Source organism: Pan paniscus, chromosome 11 (genome assembly GCF_029289425.2).
Source record: "Pan paniscus chromosome 11, NHGRI_mPanPan1-v2.0_pri, whole genome shotgun sequence".
NCBI lineage: Eukaryota > Metazoa > Chordata > Mammalia > Primates > Hominidae > Pan > Pan paniscus.
In genome coordinates this window covers 7,473,203-7,495,083 of record NC_073260.2, presented here as the reverse complement: position 1 = coordinate 7,495,083, position 21,881 = coordinate 7,473,203, and the positions used below count along the sequence as shown (strand labels likewise).

Sequence of the window (21,881 nt, the reverse complement as noted above, 5' to 3'; positions counted from 1 at the left end):
CCATCACAGCGTCTCTGAAATAGAGGATCTGCCAGCACTGCCCTCTCGCCCGCAAGCAGGACGCAGGGCAGTACGTGCTCAAAAAGAACCACCCTGTGAACATGGGACGTGCTGGTTTCTGCTGCTTCAAGAGGCCCAGGTCCATTATGTGTTCATGAACTGAATGTGTAGTACTTATAAGGTGCTGTAACAAACAGGAGACAAAGCCTTATCCAGGATACAAAAGGTTTATTGCTTATAAAAATAAGTTACCAAAACCTAAGCCCCACAAAACACAAGAACCCCGCATGACGATACCCATGAACACGAGGGCTCATTCCAGTAACAGCTCGCGGAGACGACAGACACCAGCACTGCCGACACACACGGACGAGGAGCATGCTGCACAGCTTCCTTCTACCAGGTTCTAGAAAGGTCTTCTTTGCCTTCAGTCCGCTGGCTAGTGGGAATAATTAGTCCCATCAGCCACAGAGGGGGTCTGCTCTTCAAGAGTGGCCTCTGCACACATGGCGCTGTTTTATGAAAGGGAGGAGCAGCTGTACACATCTGGGCGGTGAGGAACCAGCTGAGCCTTCTGTGGGCTTCCTGCGTGTCTGGGGAGGTGCTGGGTGGGGTCTGAGGCTGGGGCCAGCGTGGGGGCTACTGCCGGCAGGTGTCATGGAAGGCTTCGAGGGTTCGGAAATCCCTCCATGTCGGGGGAAGGCCGTCCTGCAGAAACTTCCCGCAGCGCTGGCACGGGGCCTGGAACAGCTTTATGTAACTTCTTAACCAGGTCTAAAAAGAGAAACGAGGAGAGAAGTGAAAGAATGGGATACGGGTGCTCCCAAAGTCCTCCTTCCTATCAAGCCTAATGGCCCAGACAACTTAAGTTGGCTTTGGCCCCAGAAGATGCCCTGTGATTTCACAGGGAGCAGCAGGCGGAACCCACAAGGTCACCTGACTGCTGATGTTCACGTCTGATGCTCGCGTGCCCCTCCCAACCGAGGGAGTTTTGAAAACAGAAACCCCTACTCTCAAAAGCAGGAAGGCCTCCCTGGAGTCCCCGTGAACCACCGAGCAGCCTGGCGGTCTGGGGGCCAGCACCCCACTTTTACTTTCTGGGTCCCATGTCTGCTGAATGTCAGTATCCATCCTCTTCTCCTTGCCCACTACTAAGAGGTGGCTGTGCATGTGTGCTGAGGAAGCCTTGGAACCAAGGACAATTTCAGAGTTCTCCGCGGAGGTCAACATGCCTTCTAGCTAATCTGATTTCAGAGGTTGTCACTCATTGTCACAGTGTGGCCTGACATACTGGGGGGAGGGGTGGGGACAGCGCTGGTGCCACCAAATAACATCATAAGCAGCAAATCCACACTTGAATGGTTCAGAGTGCAGAGCTTTCTTGGGCGTCATACATAAGGATGAGCCTCCCGTAACTCAATTCTCAAACCCAAGGAGATTCACTACCAAAGAAAAAAATACCCAAACGCAAAACAGCAGGCAAGCAAGTTCTCGCGGTGAAAGGGCACGTGAATCTTGTCATTTAATGTCCTCCTGAATTATGTCGGTAAGAGAAAACTGTTATTTGAAGAGGTTGGCCGAGCTTATTGATACACATTCTTCCATCTTCACCACAGCTGCCTTCATGGTGACAGGGCATGGCCCATCAGTACTGTCCCCCTTTCCAAAGGCCAGGTGTTTGGGGGTTTTGGCAATAAACACGAGGTCAAGAGGTCCTTCAGTTAAACTACTTATTTTTCCCTAAGTAGAAGAAGTTCTGTCTCTGCCACAAATAGTACTCATGTCTGTGCCTCAAATCAATCAATCAACAGATTCGTATTAATTAGCTGGTGTGGGCTGAGCACAGTGCTGAGTGCTGTGACAGATGTAAATGGTTCTTTTTTTTTTTTTTTTTTTTATGAGACCAGATCTCGCTCTGACACCCAGGCTGGAGCGCAGTGGTGCAATCGATCATAGCTCGCTGTAACCTCGAACTCCTGGGCTCAAGCGATCCTCCTGCTTCGGCCTCCTGAGTGGAGTCACTGGGATTCAAATCTTCCCTAAATCCCACAGTCAGTTACCAAAGGGAAAGGGGGCATTACAACGTGTTAGGCTCAAAAGCAAGTCTTTATATCTATCTGAAATTGGAGCTCTTGCTGAAGATGGTCAGGGGAACTGTTCCCTGGACACACAGAAGGACCACTCTGTGGGAGCTCTGAGCACCTGGCTGTGTTGTGCCCACTCTGCCAGCATCATGAAGCCAATCAACGCACCAGGGATGTGTCTTCCGAGGAATGAACTCCAGGCTCTCTGAGCAGTGGCACTGTTGATGCTATGTGATAAGATGCACACTGATTTGGCCTTGCTAACAGGTCTTTGGAGTCGGTTCTCTAACCGGCACACTTTCTAGCATGAAGAAAACAGGGAGTCCCAGCAGCGGTGGACGATGGGGTCTGCTGGCGTGAGAGCATGCGGCCGTGTGAGCATGCTGGCGTGAGAGCATGACGGTGGAACAGCTGGCAGCTACGTCTGTCAAGGACGCGGGGACATGGTGTTAGCCCTGCTTAGGCCAACTGGTGGCCGCGTGATAAATGCTGATAAACTGGCCCTGGGGTTCGGGGGAAGTCCTGACTTGTAGTGTTTGCCGATTTCCGTGGTGTCAACACTCCCACCAAGTTTGATTTCAAACTAGTAGTGGTTGAAGAACCAGCTCGCGAGATACTGAACAGGCACTGGCAGGAGCCGGCTGCAGCACCCCACGGGAATGGCTGCTTTGGGGCTCTCTCATCTCGAGCTCCAACTCTGAAAATCGAAGGAGGAAACGTCTTGGGAAACTGCACGATTTGTTAATTCACTGCTACATGCTCTGTGCCAACCACAGGGCCTGGCCCAGATTAGGAGCTCAATGAAATATCTGTGGACTAAGTCAATGCTGGAACTATTTTGGAAGATCATTTCTGAAACCACCGCTTTTTCAGCAAGTAGAGAAAGCACCAGTGAATGAAGCTGGAAGTGGTTTCTCCCAGATCCCTTCGCAGTTTAAAGAAAGTAGCAGTTTTAAACTGGCAGCCCCATCTCCCACTGGGAGGCCCTCAAAGTCTGAAGATGCAACGGCTGCCCTTCAAGCTCCCTGTTCTCACTTGAAGGGAGCCGAGGTTTAAACAGGAGACCTGACTCTTGAAGCCACTTACCATGAAGGATCGGACCACGACATCCGGCATCTGGGGCAGCTGATAGTGGAGCAGGGCAGTGGTGGCATGGTCTGTCACCTGAGAGTGAAGGACAAAGACGAGTTAGCGGCCACTCCAAGCTGGCATAGAGAAAACAAGCAGGACAAATGCACGCCTTCTGTGTGAAAACAGATCTGAGTATCTCGTGGAGGAAAGGGCATCTAAAATAAAATCTCTGTAGAAAAATTAGTTAGCAGAGTTGCGGACCCAGAGGGGGAGAAGAGGCATGCTGTCGGCAGAAAGGATGCAGGCCTGGAGGCAGGGGGCGTGTGGAAGATTCCAGCAACGGAAAGCCTGGCCCAGCTGGAGCACTGGCAGAGGGAGCGGCCAGAGGCCAGTGGGGGCAGATCCCAGAGGGGATCCCAAGCCTCCCTGCTCAGCGAGGCGCGGCACACACAGCACATACGACAAGGAGCACTTCCGCCCGGTACGCACACTTCCTCTTCCTCCTGCAATGGTTTTCCCAACAGGGCAATTGGTCTCTTTCCATTTCCTTGAATTCTCATTCTGTCACCATTTGTAGCCACACAGGATTTATGATGGGGAGCCTGGCAGTTTCTGAGCCACACAGGATTTATGATGGGGAGCCTGGCAGTTTCTGAGGCTGTTCTGTTGGGCCTCACTGTTGCTAGGATGGCCCTTCACAGGAGCCTGGCGCGCCTGGTGTGGTCCCCTCACCAGCTCTCTGAAGGCTGTGGCCTATGGTCAGTACCTTAGGGGTCTGTGCCTATTGTCTCCCGACTCCTCAGGAGAAGTTTATCAGCAAGGCCAAGGGCAAGGCTGCTTGAAGTCCAGTGAAGGCATCAGGTGACCAGATGGACAGAGCACAGGGTTTAAGCTCCAGCACCACCCCGTGACCTTGATCCAGCTCCTTATCCTCTCTGCGTCTCCATGCCCCTTCCAAGCAGCAAAGGGGCTGGCCTGAGAACCCTGGTGGTTCTGAAACTGGATGACACTGTGAATTGTTAATGCCCGCCATCAATCAGCAAATGAGTAGATTATACCTAATTTGATAGTTATGTTCAAAGTAATGGTTTACATGATTGTCCTCATTAGGGATTCTTGACATCGCACATGTCATCATTAAAAACAAAACAGGCCAGGTGCGGTGCCTCATGCCTGTAATCCCAGACCTTTGGGAGGCTGAGTCAGGGGGGATCACTTGGGCCCAGGAGTTCAAGACCAGCCTGGACAATAGAGCAAGACCCCGCCTCTATAGAAAATACAAAAAATTAGCTGGCTGTGATGCCACACACCTATAGTCCCAGCTACTCAGGAGGCTGAGATGGCAGGATCATCCGAGCCTGGGAAGTTGAGGCTACAGTGAGCTGTGACTGTGCCACTGCACTCCAGCCTGGGCGACAGAGACCCTGTCTCAAACAAAACAAAATGAAAAAACCACACCTAAAACAAAAAACCCAAAAAACTCCAGAGAAAATCTTTAGCTTTGAGAAGAAGAATGAACACAGGTCTAACTTGTGTAGACGTGTCCATTTTCTAACCCCCAATGAACACTGTGTATGCAGCTGAACCCATGCAGGCGTAGAGCAAGCTGGGCAGGTGGAGACCAGGGTCCGCGCCCCGCACGGTGATGTGTGTCCACACCTGCAGCTGGAGAGGCTGCCCCACAAAACGTGAGGACACCGGCTCTGCAGCCAGGCAAGCCAGGGCCTGGCCCCTGGCCTCTTATGGGGCCTCTCTAAGCCTCAGTTTCCCCTTCCATAAAATGGAGACTGTACTACATACTGAGTAAGGCTCGTGAGAGGACAGAGTGAGGCCAGGCGTGGGAAGCACTCACTCTCTGGCAATGCCACCAGCCCCGCCTGCCCAGTCTCCTCTTCTGCTCTGCCTGGGCCCTGGAGTTGCCCTATTTCCCACTGGACTTTCACGGCCTGCCCCATACTGCATCCCCAAGGCCTAGGATATTACCCTGCATACAGCAGGTGCCCAATACATATTTGTTGAATAAAGAAGTAAACTTAAAAACGCCCACCCACCAAAGGCCATGTACCATAAACACCTGCGCTTTCTTGCAAATACATCAACAGTTCTTGTAGCCAACACTGTTGAGAAATTCTTACCCAAGTGGCTTTCAAGATAAATGGTACTTATTCCTTCGAATGCCAAGACTGCTTTTATTTTAAGCATTTTTGACAGACAGCTTTCTAAAATGAGCAATTTTTTTTTTTCTTTTAAACAGTAGTAATGATAACTTTGCAAAATGACTGGTGGTAACTGGCGGGGGGAAATTAATGGCTACGAAACACAGCAAAGCAAACTGGGCTCGAACGGTCCCCGAACTTGAACGCTTGGTTCTTGCCCATCTAGCTCCCTTGCTAAGAAAACCTGTGAAAGTGTCATTTTACGGGCTGACAAGATGTTTTTTGCAATTATACTTGCCATTACAGAAGAACCAAAGTTTCTGGAGAATTCTTTCCCCTCACCCCATTTATTTTAAAAATGTCTCCAGTGTAGCCCCTGTTGGAATAGCTGAGGCAGCTGGGCTGGCTTTGTTTGCTCCGGCCCTGCTGTTCCGTAGCTCCGTGTGTGACACCTTCCCTGCGATAGGAAAGTCAGTCCCTGGGATCCCCTGGGGTGAGACCACCTCCATCCATTTCAGCCTTTCAGCAGCCATGTGCAGGCAGAGACGCTTTGTCTGGCTGCACTTTTATTTCTTTTGTTTTCACATTTTTAAACACAAATGACCAACATTGAAAGTTTAGGAAACTTCACTTAACTGTGGTGCCCAGCTCCTCTTGAAGCATCGGAGGATCTGGGGACCGTCTCATAGGCTACTGTGAAGATCAAAGGGGGCCCAGCTTCTCCTCATCTCTGTGAGTGTGACCCTGGCACTGCCACGTGGCCACCAGCTGCAGCAGCTGAGGAGCGGTGACACGTGCAGTTTGCCTGAGCACCCTAGGGTCTTGGATCCAGCCTGCTCCACTCATCAGGGGCCCTGTGGCCTTTGGAGTTTAGAGCCTCTAACCAAACCAACAAGACCCTGCACTCCCAGGTTCCCCAAACCCTCCCCAGCCTGCTGTTCCCTGGGTACCCGGCCTGGCTTCCTGATCTTTATTTGAGCTCATCTTCCCTGGCCTGACAGATCTGTGCCCATCTCCTCCTCCCTTTCTCAGCTGACCTCTGGACTTGACCTCCTCTGGCTGAACTTGAGTTCTCCAAGCATTCCAAGACAACTCAGTACTGATAACTGCAAGGTGCTCTCTCCAGGCAAGGCGTCGTGCAAATTACAGGAACATCTCAAGTGGTCTTCCAGACCTGCACCTCCTCCAGCATTTTTGCTAAATGGCCTTTGACCCAGAGGCCTGAGCCAGAAACCTGGGCCCTGCCCTGTCGCCCCTCTTCCCCCTGCCTCATACCCAAGCAGCCTCGTGGTTCCAAGTTATCTATCTCAAATCCTTCTACTTCTTCCCATCTTGCCTGCCTCAACACAGCTCAGAGGGAACATTCTGCAGCAAAGAGGGAAAGAGCGTGGGCTCCATCCTTTCTAGCAGTGACGCCTTGGGCGAGGCACTTCATCTTTATTAGCTACAGTTTTCCCATCTGGAGAACGGGGATAATGACAAAGAGTGCCTACCACAGGGGATGACGGTGAGGATGAAGTAGTGGGCAGAAGCGTGTGCTGGTCAGAAAACATGAGTGACTGCCATCGTTCAACTAGAAACCCAAGTATGTCACTCCCCTAAAACGCTCTCACGGCTTTCCCTGCACTCAGGATGAAATGCGAACTGTGAACTCCATGTGAAACCCTGCAGCACCCGGTGTCTGCCTCCTTTCCTCGGGTCCCTCAGCTCCTCAAATGCCCATCTCTGTCCTCCCTGAGTCCTCCCCTCGGCATGGGCCTCTCTCCTTTCCCCCTCTCCTTCGCGTGTTGAGGGAAGCCCCCCAGGCTCCCCTGATGGGGCTTGTCTCCTTGCCTGGCTCTCTTCTCCCATCTCAATCCTCATATCTGAACTTGGTATTTTTTGCCATGTTTGTTTCCTGTCAATATCCCTACCTTGAGCCCATGTCAGTCTAGTGCCTGATGCAGAGGTCCTCAGGTCATGTGTGCAGACGGACCCCCATTCTGACTCTCTGCGGGGAGAGTGGCTCAGATGAGGTGGGTGGAGCCAGGGGCCTGAAAGGAGTGGGGACTGCGGGACAGGAGCTGAGGACCTGGGCTCTGGTCTACCTCTAAGGTGCTGGGGCATCTTGGACTTGCCCTCTGTGGTAGAAGTTACCAGCGGTCACTCATCCTTGAGTGACACAGCCCCGTCAAAACTCAGGATGGATATGTAATGTGAGGAAGAAATGAGCTTGAGTTGTGCAGAACTACGGGAGGTTTGTCACTCAGCATCCTCCTCCTCTCTGCAGACCAATCTGCCTCCTTGGATATTCACTGCACATCTAGAAAATGGGCCACCATGTTGGCCAGGTCTCCCAATCCCATTACAGTGGTGGCACAGCAAGTTCGAGCTGCGGCCAAGGAATTTTCCCCTTAAGAATGGTGCTGCTTGAAATGTTTGGGGACCAGCGGCGCTGGCACCATCTAGGAGTTGGTTAGAAATCTGCCCTCTTGGACCCTTCTCTAGCCACAGCATTGGAATCTCCAGGGTGGGGCCCAGACACTAAGTCAGCCCCTCCAGGCTATTCCTAGGGATGCTAAAATGCATGAGAATGCGAGGCTGGTGAACACACAATCACTGGGGGTCTTTTGTCAGATTCTCATCTAGGAGCTCGGGGAGGGGTGGAGCGTTGGCACTGCCAGCTGACTCCCAGGGGTGCCCACACTGCTGGTTAGGGACTGGGCTTTGAGTGGCAAGGCTGGGGCATATCCCAGGCACTACAGGAGAATGGCCCCCAGAGGGCTGGGCATTTGATTCTGGGCCATGAAACAAAGAAATACAAATCAGAAGGACAGTCTGTCTTCTCATGAATCAAAATGAATGGTACCAGTTTCACAGTGGGCACTGTGGGGTGCCAGGGTGGAAGGTTTTCACAGCGGGTGCTTGTAGAGTGGGGGTTTTTCCTTATTTCTGAAAAGTGCTTTTTTTTAAAAGATCCATCGGATATTTTATTAACTTATAGTAGCTATTATTAATAAGAGCTTATTATGTGCCAAATCCTATGTGCCCCTCTCATTTAATTCCCACACTAACTTGGAGATAGGTGCTTTTCTTTTTCTTCTTTTCTTTTGAGACAGGGTATTGCTCTGTCGCCTAGGCTGGAGGGCAGTGGCCCAATCTTAGCTCAGGGCAGCCTTGACCTCCTGGGCTCAAGCAATCCTCCCATCTCAGCCTCCTGAGTCGCTGGGACTATAGGCTCACGCCACCCCGCCCAGCTAATTTTTTATTTTTGTAGAATCAGGGTCTCACTGTATTGCCCAGGCTGGTTTCCAACTCCTGGCTCAAGTGATTCTTCTGCCTCAGCCTGACAAAGTGCTGGGATTACAGGTGTGCGCCACTGTGCCCGGCCCACTATTCTGATTTACACTGGACAGAGGAGGAGTGAGGATGTCCAGAAGTTGGGAAGATGCACATAGTGGGTGAGGGCAGCAGTGTGGGAGCCCAAACACTGGGAGGCCCAGGCCTCTGCCCACCTCCTACCCACTGACTCCCATCCCCGCTCTCCCAGTTTGCAGATAAAGGTGCAGGCCCAGGGCTGTGGCCAGCAGCTGCCCGCCATCTCCCAGGGCGGGTAAGTCTTTGGGAAGCTACAGTTCCGACGCCAGGCACAGGTTGGGAGATTCACAAATGTGCCTGCTGTAGCACAGGCTGCTCAAGGGTAGCACGAACTAAATTCACTAGAAAGAGTCCTCTTCAGAGGCGGCGGGAGCCATGCGCCACAGCCCTGCTGGGCGTCTGGCTCACAGGCAAGGCACCTAATTAGTTTTTCCATTGCTGGTCGGCAATCTGGCCAAACTCAGCCTCTTTTTCAAAAAGTCCAGTATAAAGCATATATTCTCTTCCACTGCCAAGTGCTGGCAGCTTTTTCCAGCGCTGATGCAATCACTTGATTTCTTCAATTTCCCACCACCAATTACAGAAATATTTTAATAAAGGAAACAGAGCTGATGAACCGCCATGTTTTCCCTCCTGTCCTCCCCAAGTCCTCCACTGCTGGTTTTGGAATTCCTGTGGGTGCCTGTGGAGCACAGGAGAACTTCACCTACAGTGATCTTCCGTCTTGTCAAAGCACTCCACCTTCAATATTTTTTTGTTTTACATTTTTCAACAACAAAGTTGTTTTTTTGCTCAGCATCCAAGACTTGGTAAAAACAGGCCTGGGGCAGAAAAAAAATCTGCTATTAACTAATTTAAATCCACTCTGTGGCAGCCGAGGTTCGGTCCCATTGTGTGGCAAAGCTAATGAGATTCCGCTGGGAGATAAAAGCCGCCCTCCCCCTTGGCGGAGGCCAGGAAGGGCACTAATGCTCCCAAGGAGAGGGAGGCGATTCGCCCACCAGTGAGTGCCGGTTTGAAAAAAGGCTTGTAAAAACATCAAAGGGATGCGAGCCCAAGGAAAGAGAGGGAGGAGAAGGCAGGAGGGTAGCAATAAACCAGTGAGGCAGGGGTCCCTGAAGCAAGAGGAATGCGGGGATGGGGAGACAGGCCTCACAAAGAGGGGCAGAGGGTGATGCAGGGAGGGGTTTCACTGGGAGGCGCCTGGTTCACCCCAAGGCAGAGAAGTCTCAGATGCCTCGTTTGGGGTGTGTCCCCTGTCTCAATGGTGACCTGCAGTGATTTACTTTGAGAAGGGTGACATCTCCCTTGCCTGCCAACAGATCCAGTCCACTTGATCAATGTTCCTTTCAGTTTTCCCTACCCTCTCTCAGCATATCCAAACCCAGGAGAGAATGGAGCTTAGGGAGGGAGTAGGGACTCTTTCAAGAGACCTTGAAACAGCTGCCAGTCAACGTGCTGGAAAAGGAGATGCCAGTCAAAACAGTCTCCCAAAGCTCCTCTGCCATATTGTGTGCATGGAGCTCCTGACAGCCCCCCTCCTACAATCAGAGCTGGAGGGTGCTTTGCAGATCATGAGTTATTTTAGCTAAACCCAGAGTGGCACTGCCTGCAATAACAGCAACAACCCACATCACCATTTACTGAGCACTAATCCTGTGCAAGAGCTGGTCTACACTGCACAGCTCAGGGTGTGTGGCTCCTCCAACAGGAGCCCAGCCTCTGGATCTGTCCCTTGTGAGCTGTGTGACCTTGGGTGAGGATTAAATGGGCCAATGCAGGGACAGTGCACTGACATACAGACCTCAAGTGTCCGACGCATGGCAGGCACCCGCCAAATGTGTCCCCTCGTGGTTTTAGCCCGCTGAATCCCCACGATGACCTTATGACAGAGGTACTGTCACGTTTGGGACTTCTAAGTCAGGGGGCTAAGTCACAGGGAGGTTAAGTGACTTGCCCAAGCCAAGGAGCTGCTAGGTGGCACAGCAGGAGTTTGTTCCGACCTTCTGAACCCCAGCTTGAGTGCCCAGACTCTATGCCCCAAGCCTCATGGGCCCCCCACTCCAGGCCTCTTGGGGTGGACAGGGGTTGTGGGGGGATGAAGAAAAGTGCCATTTCCAGGTCCTCTCCTCCCCAGAAAGGACTGGACCTCAGCACTTTGAGGGTGGAGCTGGGATCGGATAACAAGTCTCCTCACTTACACCCCAGTTCCTGTCACTTATACAATGTTCCTTCCACCTCTCAGCCAGAAGCTTCAACCTGTCTGGCTCCCTGCTATGTGCTGGCCCCAACCCTCCAAACGGTCTGACAGAGACACCGGTGGGCCCTCAAGAAGACCTCCAGATTGAATGAGTCTCCCTGCTGTGGACAAAGAAGGGGAAATTGGGCAAATACAAGGCGGCTGCATCAGGTGGGCATGCCCACACATTCATCGAGGGAATGAAAAAGTGTAGTGTGAGAAAAGGTGCAGGGCAGGGAGAGTGGGATGGCCCTACTGTGGACCCCAGATTCAGTGTGCATCCTACTGTGTGCCCGGGATTCAGTGTGCATCCTACTGTGAGCCCTGGATCCAGGTGTGCGTCCTGCTGTACGCCCCGGATTCAGTGCTCACCCTACCATACACCCCACATTGGGTATGCAGCACCCACACGCTTTTTCCTACTCAGGCCCTCTCCCGCTGTGGGGGCAAAGATAACAGGTTTAGGCCTAGCAAGATGATTTCTCACTTAAGCTTAACCCCCAGATTCCAGGTTTTATGTTGACCAGATAGAGGTTTGTTCTGTAGCAGTAAGGGAAGAATAAAGGACACTGTAATGACACAGAAAGGACTGGGGAGAAAAACCCTCTTAATACACTATTGTCCTCAGCAGTTTCCTCTTTAAAAAGCAAGGGCCTGTTGGGGTCCTTGAAGGGGGAAAGTTAAGAAGATGACAATGCCAGTCATCAGCCTGGTACAGGAACAGCAGCGCCATCCACAGCAAGACCCTTGTCCTCTGTTTCAGGGGTGACCTTGTACTTGTCACCCATGCTGGAGTGTGGTGGTCTGATCACAGCACACCGCAGCCTCGAACTCCTGGGCGCAAGTGATCCTCCTGCCTCAGTCTCTCAAATAGCTGGGACTACAGACACACACCCCCACGCCTGGCTAATTTTTTAATTGTTAGTAAAGACGAGGTCTTGCCATGTTGTCCAAGCTGGTCTTGAACTCCTGGGCTCAAATGATCCTCCCGCCTCCCAAAGTGCTTGGGTTATGGGCCAACCTTGCACCTCTTTCCTATCTTTTTTCCTCCGAATTTTCTGAATACTTTCAACTTGGGGTATTTGATTTGATTTAAATGGAAACTTACAGTTCCTGCCAGGGGTTCTAAAACAGGGGCCCTTGTATTTCTCAGTGATCCAGGGATTGTCCTCAGGGGCTCCCGAGTGCCCAAAGGTCATGGGCATCATCTGGCCCCAGGGGGCATGCTTCCGGGCCGGAGTGGAGGCTGGCGACGCAGCATGCAGGTGAGGAACAGACGCTGGAGGCTGACTGCTGGGAACCGCCTTCCAGCTCCTGGCTGGTGGACCAGGCTGGGGACCAGGACCCAGGAGTTCACAGGCTCCCTGAGATGATTTTGGGTGCAGGTGCAAGGGCCGCTGCGGGCCACTGCCTGCTTCCCACCACCAGGGGACAGGACTGTGGCCCAGCAGCGCCCCGGGGAGCTGAGCTTGAACAGAGATGCTATTCCTAACGCACCTGCTGAGGGCATTATCTGCCAGCACACAGCCCCCGAGGCCAAGCTAGGAGAGCGGGCGCCTCTACTATTCGGAGTATTTCCTCACAAGATTAGTAAATAGGGAAAGTTAAGTACTCAAGTGTTTAGAAGTTGCTTATTTAAAAGAGAAGCCTGGTAGGGACCCAGACTGTGGCTTCCCTCCAGCCAATATCGGCTTCTACATACTGTGAAGAGAAGATTCTCTTAGATCTGGGTGAAAGTGACAAAAAGGCAGACAGAGGGGAACCGTCAGGAGACCGGGGTTCGACCCTAGCTTAGTGGCAAATGGCCTGGGGGGCCTCTTCCCTGCTGGCCCTCGGCAGAAGAGCGTGGTGAGGCTGGGGTGGGGCTGGGTGATTCTGCAGGCCCCTCTAGGTCTAGGTTTTCAGCAGATGCTGCTGCAGAGCCTGAGCTGTCCTAGTTATCTCCTGGCAGCATGTGCACACTGTGCCCTGAAGTTCCTGCCCCAATCCAGGAACCCACCTGCTGCCCTGATGCGATGGCACCCTCAGGTGGGCCTCAGATTCTAGGCCAGTTCAAAGAGCTTGAGGATTCAGCTTGGAACCAGGGAGACCACCTGCACAGCACTGTCCTCTGTGTGGGAAGCCTCTGTGCCGCCCAGCCAGACTTTGGAGCACTCAAGTAGCAGGCAGCAAAGCCGAACGTGTGCCAGGCACAGGTGCCCAGGCAGTTCCCACGATGCAGAGATCAGAATGGACTTTCATTGGGTAGATGTATTTTAATGTTACACAAGGAGATTAGCCCAAGAGTTTGGGTCTCTACTAAGAGTTTTGCCAAGGACAGACCCACCAGTAAGGAGAGGGACAGTAGGAATCTCTTGGAAGGAGAAAACTCTTTGTGGGTCCTGTGGGCAAAGACATGAACCAAGTGTGTTAAATGTTTAAAGAGACAGCAATCCCTGCCAGCAGTGTTGCTCTAAGGATGTGTGCTGGTTTGATGAAGAATATTTAAAACAGTCCCAGAAGTACTCATTCCATGAAAAGAGGAGCCATCGTTATTTCGAAACTGGAATGCTATGAAGTCAGCCCTGACAGTGATGTTAGGGGGTGATGGGGAGTGCACAGAGACGAGCTTCTCAAATGGGGATGAAAGTACAGTAGAGCGGAAGCAGGGGATTTATTTTTTATTATGCAGCTCTCGTCTCTAATCTGTACCTCGGATTTGTATGCCACAGGTTCAGCGGGCCTAGCAGCCTGGAGAGGAAACATCGAAGCCCACAGGCACTTGGGATTACTTGGATGGGATCAATATTTCCTCCTCTGCTTAATGAAGGAGCCATTTGCATGGGCTCTGAAGGGCTTATAACTGTCCACCAGAGCCAGGCATGCTGCACTGGGATGAGACCAGAGGCAAGGCTGCCTGAGCTGGAACTGGAGAGGTGAAGGCAGACATTGCTGCTCCATCTTGTCCGAAATCCCTGCTGACACTTTTGAGATCAAGCTCTGTGTCTGAGAGGGGGGAGCCTGTGGATGTACTTAGTAAGATCTCTGGCACACACCAGGGCCTCTATATATGAGATGTGGTTTGGTTTGGGGGTTCCAACCTTATCCTCTTTAAAGTCCCAGCCAGGGTGCCACTGACGCCTGAAAGGGAAGCCCCCAACTCCCTGGACCCTTGAGTGCAGACTGGCTGCAGACAGCCTTTAGGGGTGATGCACCCCCGCTGGCCACTCCACAGCCACCTACGGGATCCTTCTGAAAGCCCTGGTGGAGCAAAGGAGGCCTTGCGGACCTGGGTCTCAGCCGCATTTCCCTTCAGCCCCCACCTTCCATGGCAGCAATGCCGGCTCCTGGAGGAATCCATCTCCTGCCCCAACACGTTTTCCTGGCTGCATGTCTGTGCTCAAGTGGCCCCTCTGCCTGGAATGTTCCTGTCAGGCTAAGCCCTTCTCACCCCTCATGACTCAGCTCAGGGTCTTCCCCATCCCAGCCTTGCCTGTACTCAGGGTCTTCCCCATCCCAGCCTTGCCTGTACTCTCAGCAGCATCCTCTGCACACCCCCGCTGGGCACTTGCCAGACTTATGACCAGATGCCCCTGTCCCCCAAGCTGTGCTCTCCTTGAGGCCACACCTGCCACATCTCCATCCTCCCTGGGCCTAGCTCAGGGCCTCCGAGAGGACTGTGGCTCAGCACTGGGTGCGGCTCACCTAGCAGGAGCCTGAGTGAATGGGAGAGAAAGTGGACAGGAGTGTATGTATTGATTTTCAGCCACTGGGGAAAGGGGAGCGGAGTGAGAGGGAAGGGATGGGGTGGAGAAGCAGAGGTGGACACTGCCTGGAAGGTGGGGCCTGGGCAAACAGGGAAGCCCCAGGATAGACACGAGGGAACTTTCCAGGGTCCTGACCGCCTTCCGCGTCTGCCGAAGGCCCTGTGCGTAGCTGCGAGGAGACGCACTGGGTCTTTGACCTTTCTCAGGATTAAGGAATTAAGGCTTTTCATTTAGGTGAAAAGAAAAAAGTTCAGTGCTTTCCAGATGGTAAAACGTCAGTTTCTGTCACTGGCTGCCAGGAGAGTCCAAGCCCAAAGACACCTGAATTGTTCTGCACCCACTTGGTGTGATATTATTTTCTGCAGGAACAGCCCTGCAGTCAGAGAAACATCCAAAGACATCTGGGCTCCCAGGAAAACACAGACAATACCACCTACTTCTCCATCAAACTTGAGGCAATGACTGGAGAAGAATGCAGACTGCAGAGCTGGGAGAGAGACCCCGCCAAGAGGCAGCTCAGCCGCCAAGGTGCCAGGCGCCCTAGCCACCCCTGCTCAGTGGGGGAAATGGGAAATTGGGGCACAACATCTCAATCTTGGGTGCCTTCTGGAGATCACTGGTTGCGCCACTGGCCCTCCCAGGACCCTAGGGACTGATACAGGTCCTGGACCCAGGATCCTGCCTACATCAGCATATCAGGGCTGCCCACAGGGCACTGCTGCGTGGCTGTAACTGTGGTGTCTTACAGGCTCTTCAGCTCACTTTGTGACCAGAAGAGCAGATAACATGCCTGAAAAATGGGAAGGCGGACAATGCTTTGGTGGGAATGGGTAGGTCTGTCATAGCAGCTGGGTCTTGGGTTGACTTTACACACGACAGCTGGGCACAAACCCAGGTCTGTCTGACTCCAGCCTATACCCTGAGCCACCGTGTCCACTGTGGAGATATGGGAAGCACAGATGGAAGGGGTGGTCACTGAGGAAGAGGCCCGCGGGAGGAAGCCTGCCCACAGGGGATGGAGGGAGAACTTTCTCAGGAGAAGAGAGTGTCACCATTGACAGGCACTTCAGAGAAGTTGCCAGGTGGCGGACAAGACATTCACCTTACACTTCATACCTATGAATTCAACTTCACACCAAGTCTGTGGGGCAGCTACTCTCATGGCTCACTGCAGCCTTAACCTCCCACACCCAAACCATCCTCCCACCTCAGCCTCCTGAGTAGCTGGGACCACAGGCACATGCCACCACACCCAGCTAATTTTTATTTTTTGGGGGAGTTGGGGTTTTGCCATGTTGCCCAGGCTGGTCTCAAACTCCTAGGATCAGGATCCTCTGCCTCGGCCTCCCAGAGTGCTGGAATTACAGGCATGACCCATGCGCCCGGCTGCGTCTCTGTTTTACAGATGAGGAAACTGAGGCAAGTGAATCCACACAGGAAACAGGGGGGGAGCCGGGACCTGATGACACGGCGAATGGCTCTTAGCCACTCTGCTATGTGGTCTCTCTCTGGGATGGTCGCTGTGGGGAACGTGGTGGGAGGTCAGCCTGGGCTTAGAGAGCGGATGGGTGGGGGCCGTCCTGCCATGCTGGCAGCCCGTGCATGGAGTTTACAGCCCTATGGGCTGAGGATGGAGACCTGGGGAATGGGAAGGTGGGCGGTCTTCCCAGAAGCAGTTTTCAGATTTTGACCTGAGTACACTGCAGCCCGCACAACCCTTCAGGAAGAAACAAGCTATACAGATGACAGATGACTACTCTGTGACTCCTCTAATGGCAGAAAGCCACAGACCACTTCCAGGGCAACGCAGCGTGCCCTCAGAAAGTCAACAGGATGGCCCAGGCTTTCCTGGTTCAATTTTAGCCATAAAACTGGGTTCATGTGAGCTCCTGGGCCATGCTCACACTCAGTAGGGGCTGAGGGAGCCTTGTGCAGGAAAGGTACTGGGGCAGCATAAGAGAACAAATGATCAAATCTGTCCTGAGTTTAGTCTAGATGCTTATGAATATTCAAACAAGACCATTAAGAGAGAAGGTGGCAGTAAAAGGGTTTTCGACTGTTGGATTGAGCCTAACGACCCTCCCTGCGGCTCTCAGCTCCCAGAGCCCCGCGCCGATGCTTCTGCTTGGCGACCTGGTCAATACAGTCCAGCTGTCAGCTGAGGGAAGGGCTGCCCTCAGGGATGCCCTGGGACCGTCTGCCGCCGCTCCTTCCCTGAAGCCTGTCGCCAGCCCACTAGCGGGCTCACACACAAATCTCTTGGGCATACCACTCATCGGAGTCACGGACAGGACTTTGTCTTGCTACATGAAGCGGCCCATTTCCCTTTGCAAGGATGAAAGCTGTCCCCTCAGTTCTATCTGTTTGGGACACACTTGTGAGGCAGCAACAGAACGCACAGAAACAGATGAAAATGACACCACATTCTGTCCTTACAACATAAGTTCTCCCTGTTGGAAAAAGTTAATCACCATTTAAGAGGCGGGGAGATGGTCAGAGGGCTGAGATCTGTAAAAGACAGAAGGGCCTTCAACGACTCTGGGAGGCAGCTCCCGGCTGTGGAGTCCCTCTGAGTGGGGGTCTCACCTGTGCAGGGCACCAAACAGGGAACGGGACTGAGATCTGGCCTGAGGTCTTAGAACTTTTGTCACAACCATGGCCTCTTCCAGGCCTTCATCTGTGGCATTTGGAGAGGCTTTGGGAAGGAAATGTAGAGGAGGCTGGTAGGAGGAAACGTTAGAAACTGAAAATAACGTGGCTGGGCACAGTGGCTCACGTCTGTAATCCCAGCACTTTGGGAGGCTGAGACAGGTGGATCATTTGAGGTCAGGAGTTCAAGACCAGCCTGGCCAACATGGTGAAAATCTGTCTCTACTAAAAATACACACACACACACACACACAAATTAGCTGGGTGTGGCGGTGCACATCTATAATCTCAGCTACTCGAGAGGCTGAGGCAGGAGAATTGCTTGAACTTGGGAGGTGGAAGTTGCAGTGAGCCGAGACCACACCACTGCACTCTAGTCTGGGCGACAGAGTGGGACCCCGTCTCAAATAAATAAATAAAACAACGTAATGACTGTTTATGGGGCCTCTTTAGTGGTGTGAAACGCTGCAGCGGCACCACACACCCAACTACGGTGTGCAGCACCACCTGACTCAGAGGAGGGTGACGGTTCCAATCCCTGGGGAATGATCCCATGTTGAAACAGTTTCCTCCCCTAGGAGTTGGAATGAGCGATAGGTTAGGATTTTTGAATACCATTGGGGTTGGTAGTCAATTTACGCTAGGTACTCCACGTACCCACCAACGCAATATCAGGTGTCCACCCACTTTTCAGAGAACTGAGTCTTCTAGGGCTGACTCAATCTCTTTTACTGAAAAGCACCTGGTGGCCACCGAGTAAACAGACCTTGATCAAGTCTGCCTCAGTTAGGGGCCAGTCTTGCATATTAAAAAGAATGAACAGGCCGGGCGCGGTGGCTCATGCCTATAATCCCAACACTTTGGGAGGCCGAGGCAGGTGGATTATCTGAGGTCAGGAGTTCAAGACCAGCCTGGCCAACACAGTGAAACCCCGTCTCTACAAAAATACAAAAATTAGCTGGGTATGGTAGCGCATGCCTGTAATCCCAACTACTTAGGGGCTGAGGCAGGAGAATTGCTTGAACCTGGGAAGTGGAGGTTGCAGTGAGCTGAGATTACACCACTGCACTCCAGCCCAGGAAACAGAGCGAGACTCCATTACAAAAAAATAAAAATAAATAAATAAATAAATAAAATAAAAATAAAAATAATCAACTAATAAATGAACAAAGGAATGAAGAAGCAAGCGGCACCCTGCCCAGAACATGACCCACCATGGACAATCAATTTGCTCACAGCTAAAAGTTCAGACGGTGCAGAACTGAAAGGGTTACTCATCCCTCTGCAATGACTGTGGATGGAGAGCTGGACATCTGCGGGCTACTTTCATGCTGTCCCTTACCTCTGACGAGAAAGCTGCAAAGTGTGTGTGGGTCCCTCTTGGCCTCTCTCTTGATGTCCCCTGCCTACCTGGGTGGTACACACACTCCACCTCTCTCTCCAGCCACCCTAGCAAGACAATGCAGTGAGTAGCTGTTGGTCTGCTCTTACTCTCCCTAAATTGCTGGATGAAAATGCACAGTTTTGAAATGAGGGGGTTAAAGAACAAAACAGTGGCTGCCCCTGCAGAGTTTAAATGTCAGAAAAATATGAACACGCTTGAAACCTTTCCTGGCTCTTTGTGATTCTGCCCTTTCAGACGGTCACCCCCCCGCCACCCCGCCCATTTCTAAGTCCCATTCTCTGAATCTACTCTGCTGGAGACTTGCTGGCTATAAAAAGCTTCTTCACCCTAGGACCAAGTGCAAGGAGCCTCCAGGGACCACAGTAAATGATGGGAACCTGTTAGCAGCCATAGACCCATAGCAAGCTGTCCCCAGCCCTCTGCTACTTCCACACTTGGGTAAGGTGTCTAATGAGGAAGAGTGAAAAGGGCTTGCTGATGGCATGAATATCTGCAGACAAAAGGAAGGCAGAATTTTGCTTCCTGTGGTGGGATTTGCTACAGAAGCTCAGGTACTCAGGCTGTAAGCCAGCGGGTCAGGCACGGGCCTGAGAGAATGTGACAAGGGCACGCTTCCATTCTCCTACCTCCTGACATTGTTTGCCAGAAATAAAAAGGTGAGTGTTAGCTTGGTTTGGCTCTGCAAGGCAATCCCCCTCCCCTGTCACACTGAAGGAGAGACCTCGGGGTGGGCACAGGTTGGGGCGTGGCTTCCTGCTTTCCCAGTTCTGCTTTCCCTCGTTCTGGGCTGGCCACAGCTGCTGCTTGTGGGCAAGAAAACAGGCCTAACACAGTGACTGCAACCACATAATGAAGGCCTAGGAGAGGGAGCTCTGCGGTTCTACCTCAGCTAGAGCAGGAGGAGAATTCCTCCATTAATGCCATGTGCGCTGCTGCTGGTGGCCCAGAACTCCCATCTCAGAGGTGGGCATAGCTGTGGCACCTCCCACCACTGTCAGGACATCTGGGTACTATCTTCAGCCTGAGCAATCTCCTCTTCTTGATGACCAAGGAGCATCCTCCAGCATGTCATGCTGCTCCCCAATGCACTTCATGCCACTGCTGCAGGCTGAGCTTTTCTGGATGATGCTGGGAACGAACCCCACCCTGGCCGGTCGACTTGGCTGGGTGCAAACAGGCAGAGCAGGTGGAAGATGTCTGCCGCAGTGCTCCCAAACAGCGTCTTTCTGGGAAACACTACAAGCAACATCAATCATGACACCCCATATATAAGTGGGTGGACAGGAGGAAAATAGAATCTTGAGGAATAGCAAATCCTAAAAAGCGGAGTTTAGAATGTTGCCACCGAATCCTTCTCTTTTGGTGATTTAGGTTTGAAATACTTAATGTCACCCCATAAGCTGTGCCAGGCCTCTGAATCTGCAAAGGACAACGTGGTCCCACCTCTGCACGTAGTGCAGGGCCTGGCAGTGGCACAGGGAGGTCTACCTGCTGGCCACTGAGATGAACACGACGAAATAGGCACGCCAGTCACCGCCCTGGGATGGAGGCTACACCGCGCATGCTTCGTGCTTTCTACCGCCATCTCCCACAAGCTCAGTGATACAGAAACAGGCTTATTTTTTTTTTTTTAACAAGATCCCAAACTCATTCGGTGTGATGATGATTAGTTGAAGGCTTTATTGATAAAGGATTAAGCTTAATTCTGTACATTATTTTCCAATATGTTTCCTTCATTTGACAGCAAATGGAAGACATTTTAGTTAGGAAGAGAGAGGACTCACTAATTTAATTCTTACTTGTCCCTGAAAAAAAAGGACTTCAATGTTATCTGCCTTTAGTTGTAATCAGAAGGCACTACCACCTCTCCCAATTGTGGTTCTTTAATCTGGTACAGGTCAATATCAGAGGTTAAGTCCACTTAGTTAATAATAGGTGAAAGGAACGAAGATAAAGGAATCTCAGAAAGGCTTCTGCACAAATACACATGATATGCCACTCACCAGTGAGATAAAATTCCCATCCCTTAGAATTCATCAATTTTTACTACTTGAAACGTGTTACATAGACTGGAAGGAAAGAATTGGCGGATGCTCCTAAATCTCTCCAACTAGACTAATATCAAATTTTAAACGCTTCTGCTTCAGAGTGTGTTTGTAATTTTAAACAAATACAAAGAGTGCCTGGCAGGTTATTTTCAAGGGAGGTAGGATAAAAATACAGCACTGTCTTTCTAAATCTATGCTTCACCAAATCTGTGTTTTATACATTTTACAACTTCCTAATACACTTTGTGCTTGCATTAAAAAATACTTAATACTACAAGAACATTAAAAAAAAAACATGCAAAAGTGAGCATGTGCAAGCCCCTCCCTCATCAAGGGTATTGGAATGGAAATGGACCATTGTTAAATACCAAGTTACAAGCTGCAATGCTTACAGCCCTCAAGAAGTCATCATTGGCCTTTTGTGGAGACTGGAGGAGGGAACTCATTGCAATACCACAGAGGACATGAAGATAAGGACCAGACTGAGGGGAAAAGCCGACCATTTTAATGTTCTTCACTATTAAAGCAAAGCAAGACAAGGATAATGAGCAGCATTCTTTCTCCTCAGAATATTTTTCAACCAGCCACTGGGGGGAAAATGACAAGGACAGTCAGCACGGAAAACGTTAGCATTGAAGGCTGAGACTTTTTGCATGCGAAACAAGTAAATACCTCTGGTATGGTGACTTAGATGAGAAATGTACTTCCCTGCACTAAAGCCTGTGCATAACCACACCCTTCCTTCCTTTATGCTTCAGACCCAGGGACCAGGGAGGAAGAGAGGGTGGGAGGAAGGGAGGGAAGGAAGGAGGGAGGGAGGAAAGGAGGGAGGCTATTTTCTTCATTACATTTCCAGGGAGCTCAGTTGGGTAAAGGGTGTTAGAAGAATCAAGCTATGGTTTTCTTTGTTACAACTTTATTTTAGAGCAGTTTTAGATTTACAGAAAAGCTGCAAAGATGCAATAGACAGTTCCCATGTCCCTCACCCCGTTTCCCCACTGTTAACATCTTCCATTACTACGGTACATTTGTCACAACAAAGAAACCAACACTGGTTACTCACTAATAACTGAACTCCAACCTTTATTTGGATTTCACCAGTTTTTCCATTAGTAACCCCTCCCTC

At 51.5% G+C, this 21,881-nt stretch overlaps 1 protein-coding gene across 2 annotated transcripts in view; it reads right to left on the bottom strand.

Moving 5' to 3' along the window:
* Positions 1-208: 208 nt before the first annotated feature.
* MED27 (mediator complex subunit 27) overlaps positions 209-21,881 on the bottom strand; it is a 217,501-nt gene continuing 195,828 nt past the window's right edge. For both annotated transcript variants that reach the window (XM_003822400.4, XM_034929346.3), the window contains 2 exons: positions 3,171-3,248; positions 209-774 (listed from right to left, as the gene is read on the bottom strand). In XM_003822400.4, coding sequence (XP_003822448.1) covers positions 640-774; positions 3,171-3,248 — 213 coding nt within the window. In that variant the 3' untranslated portion in view covers positions 209-639. The remainder of the gene's footprint in view (positions 775-3,170; positions 3,249-21,881) is intronic.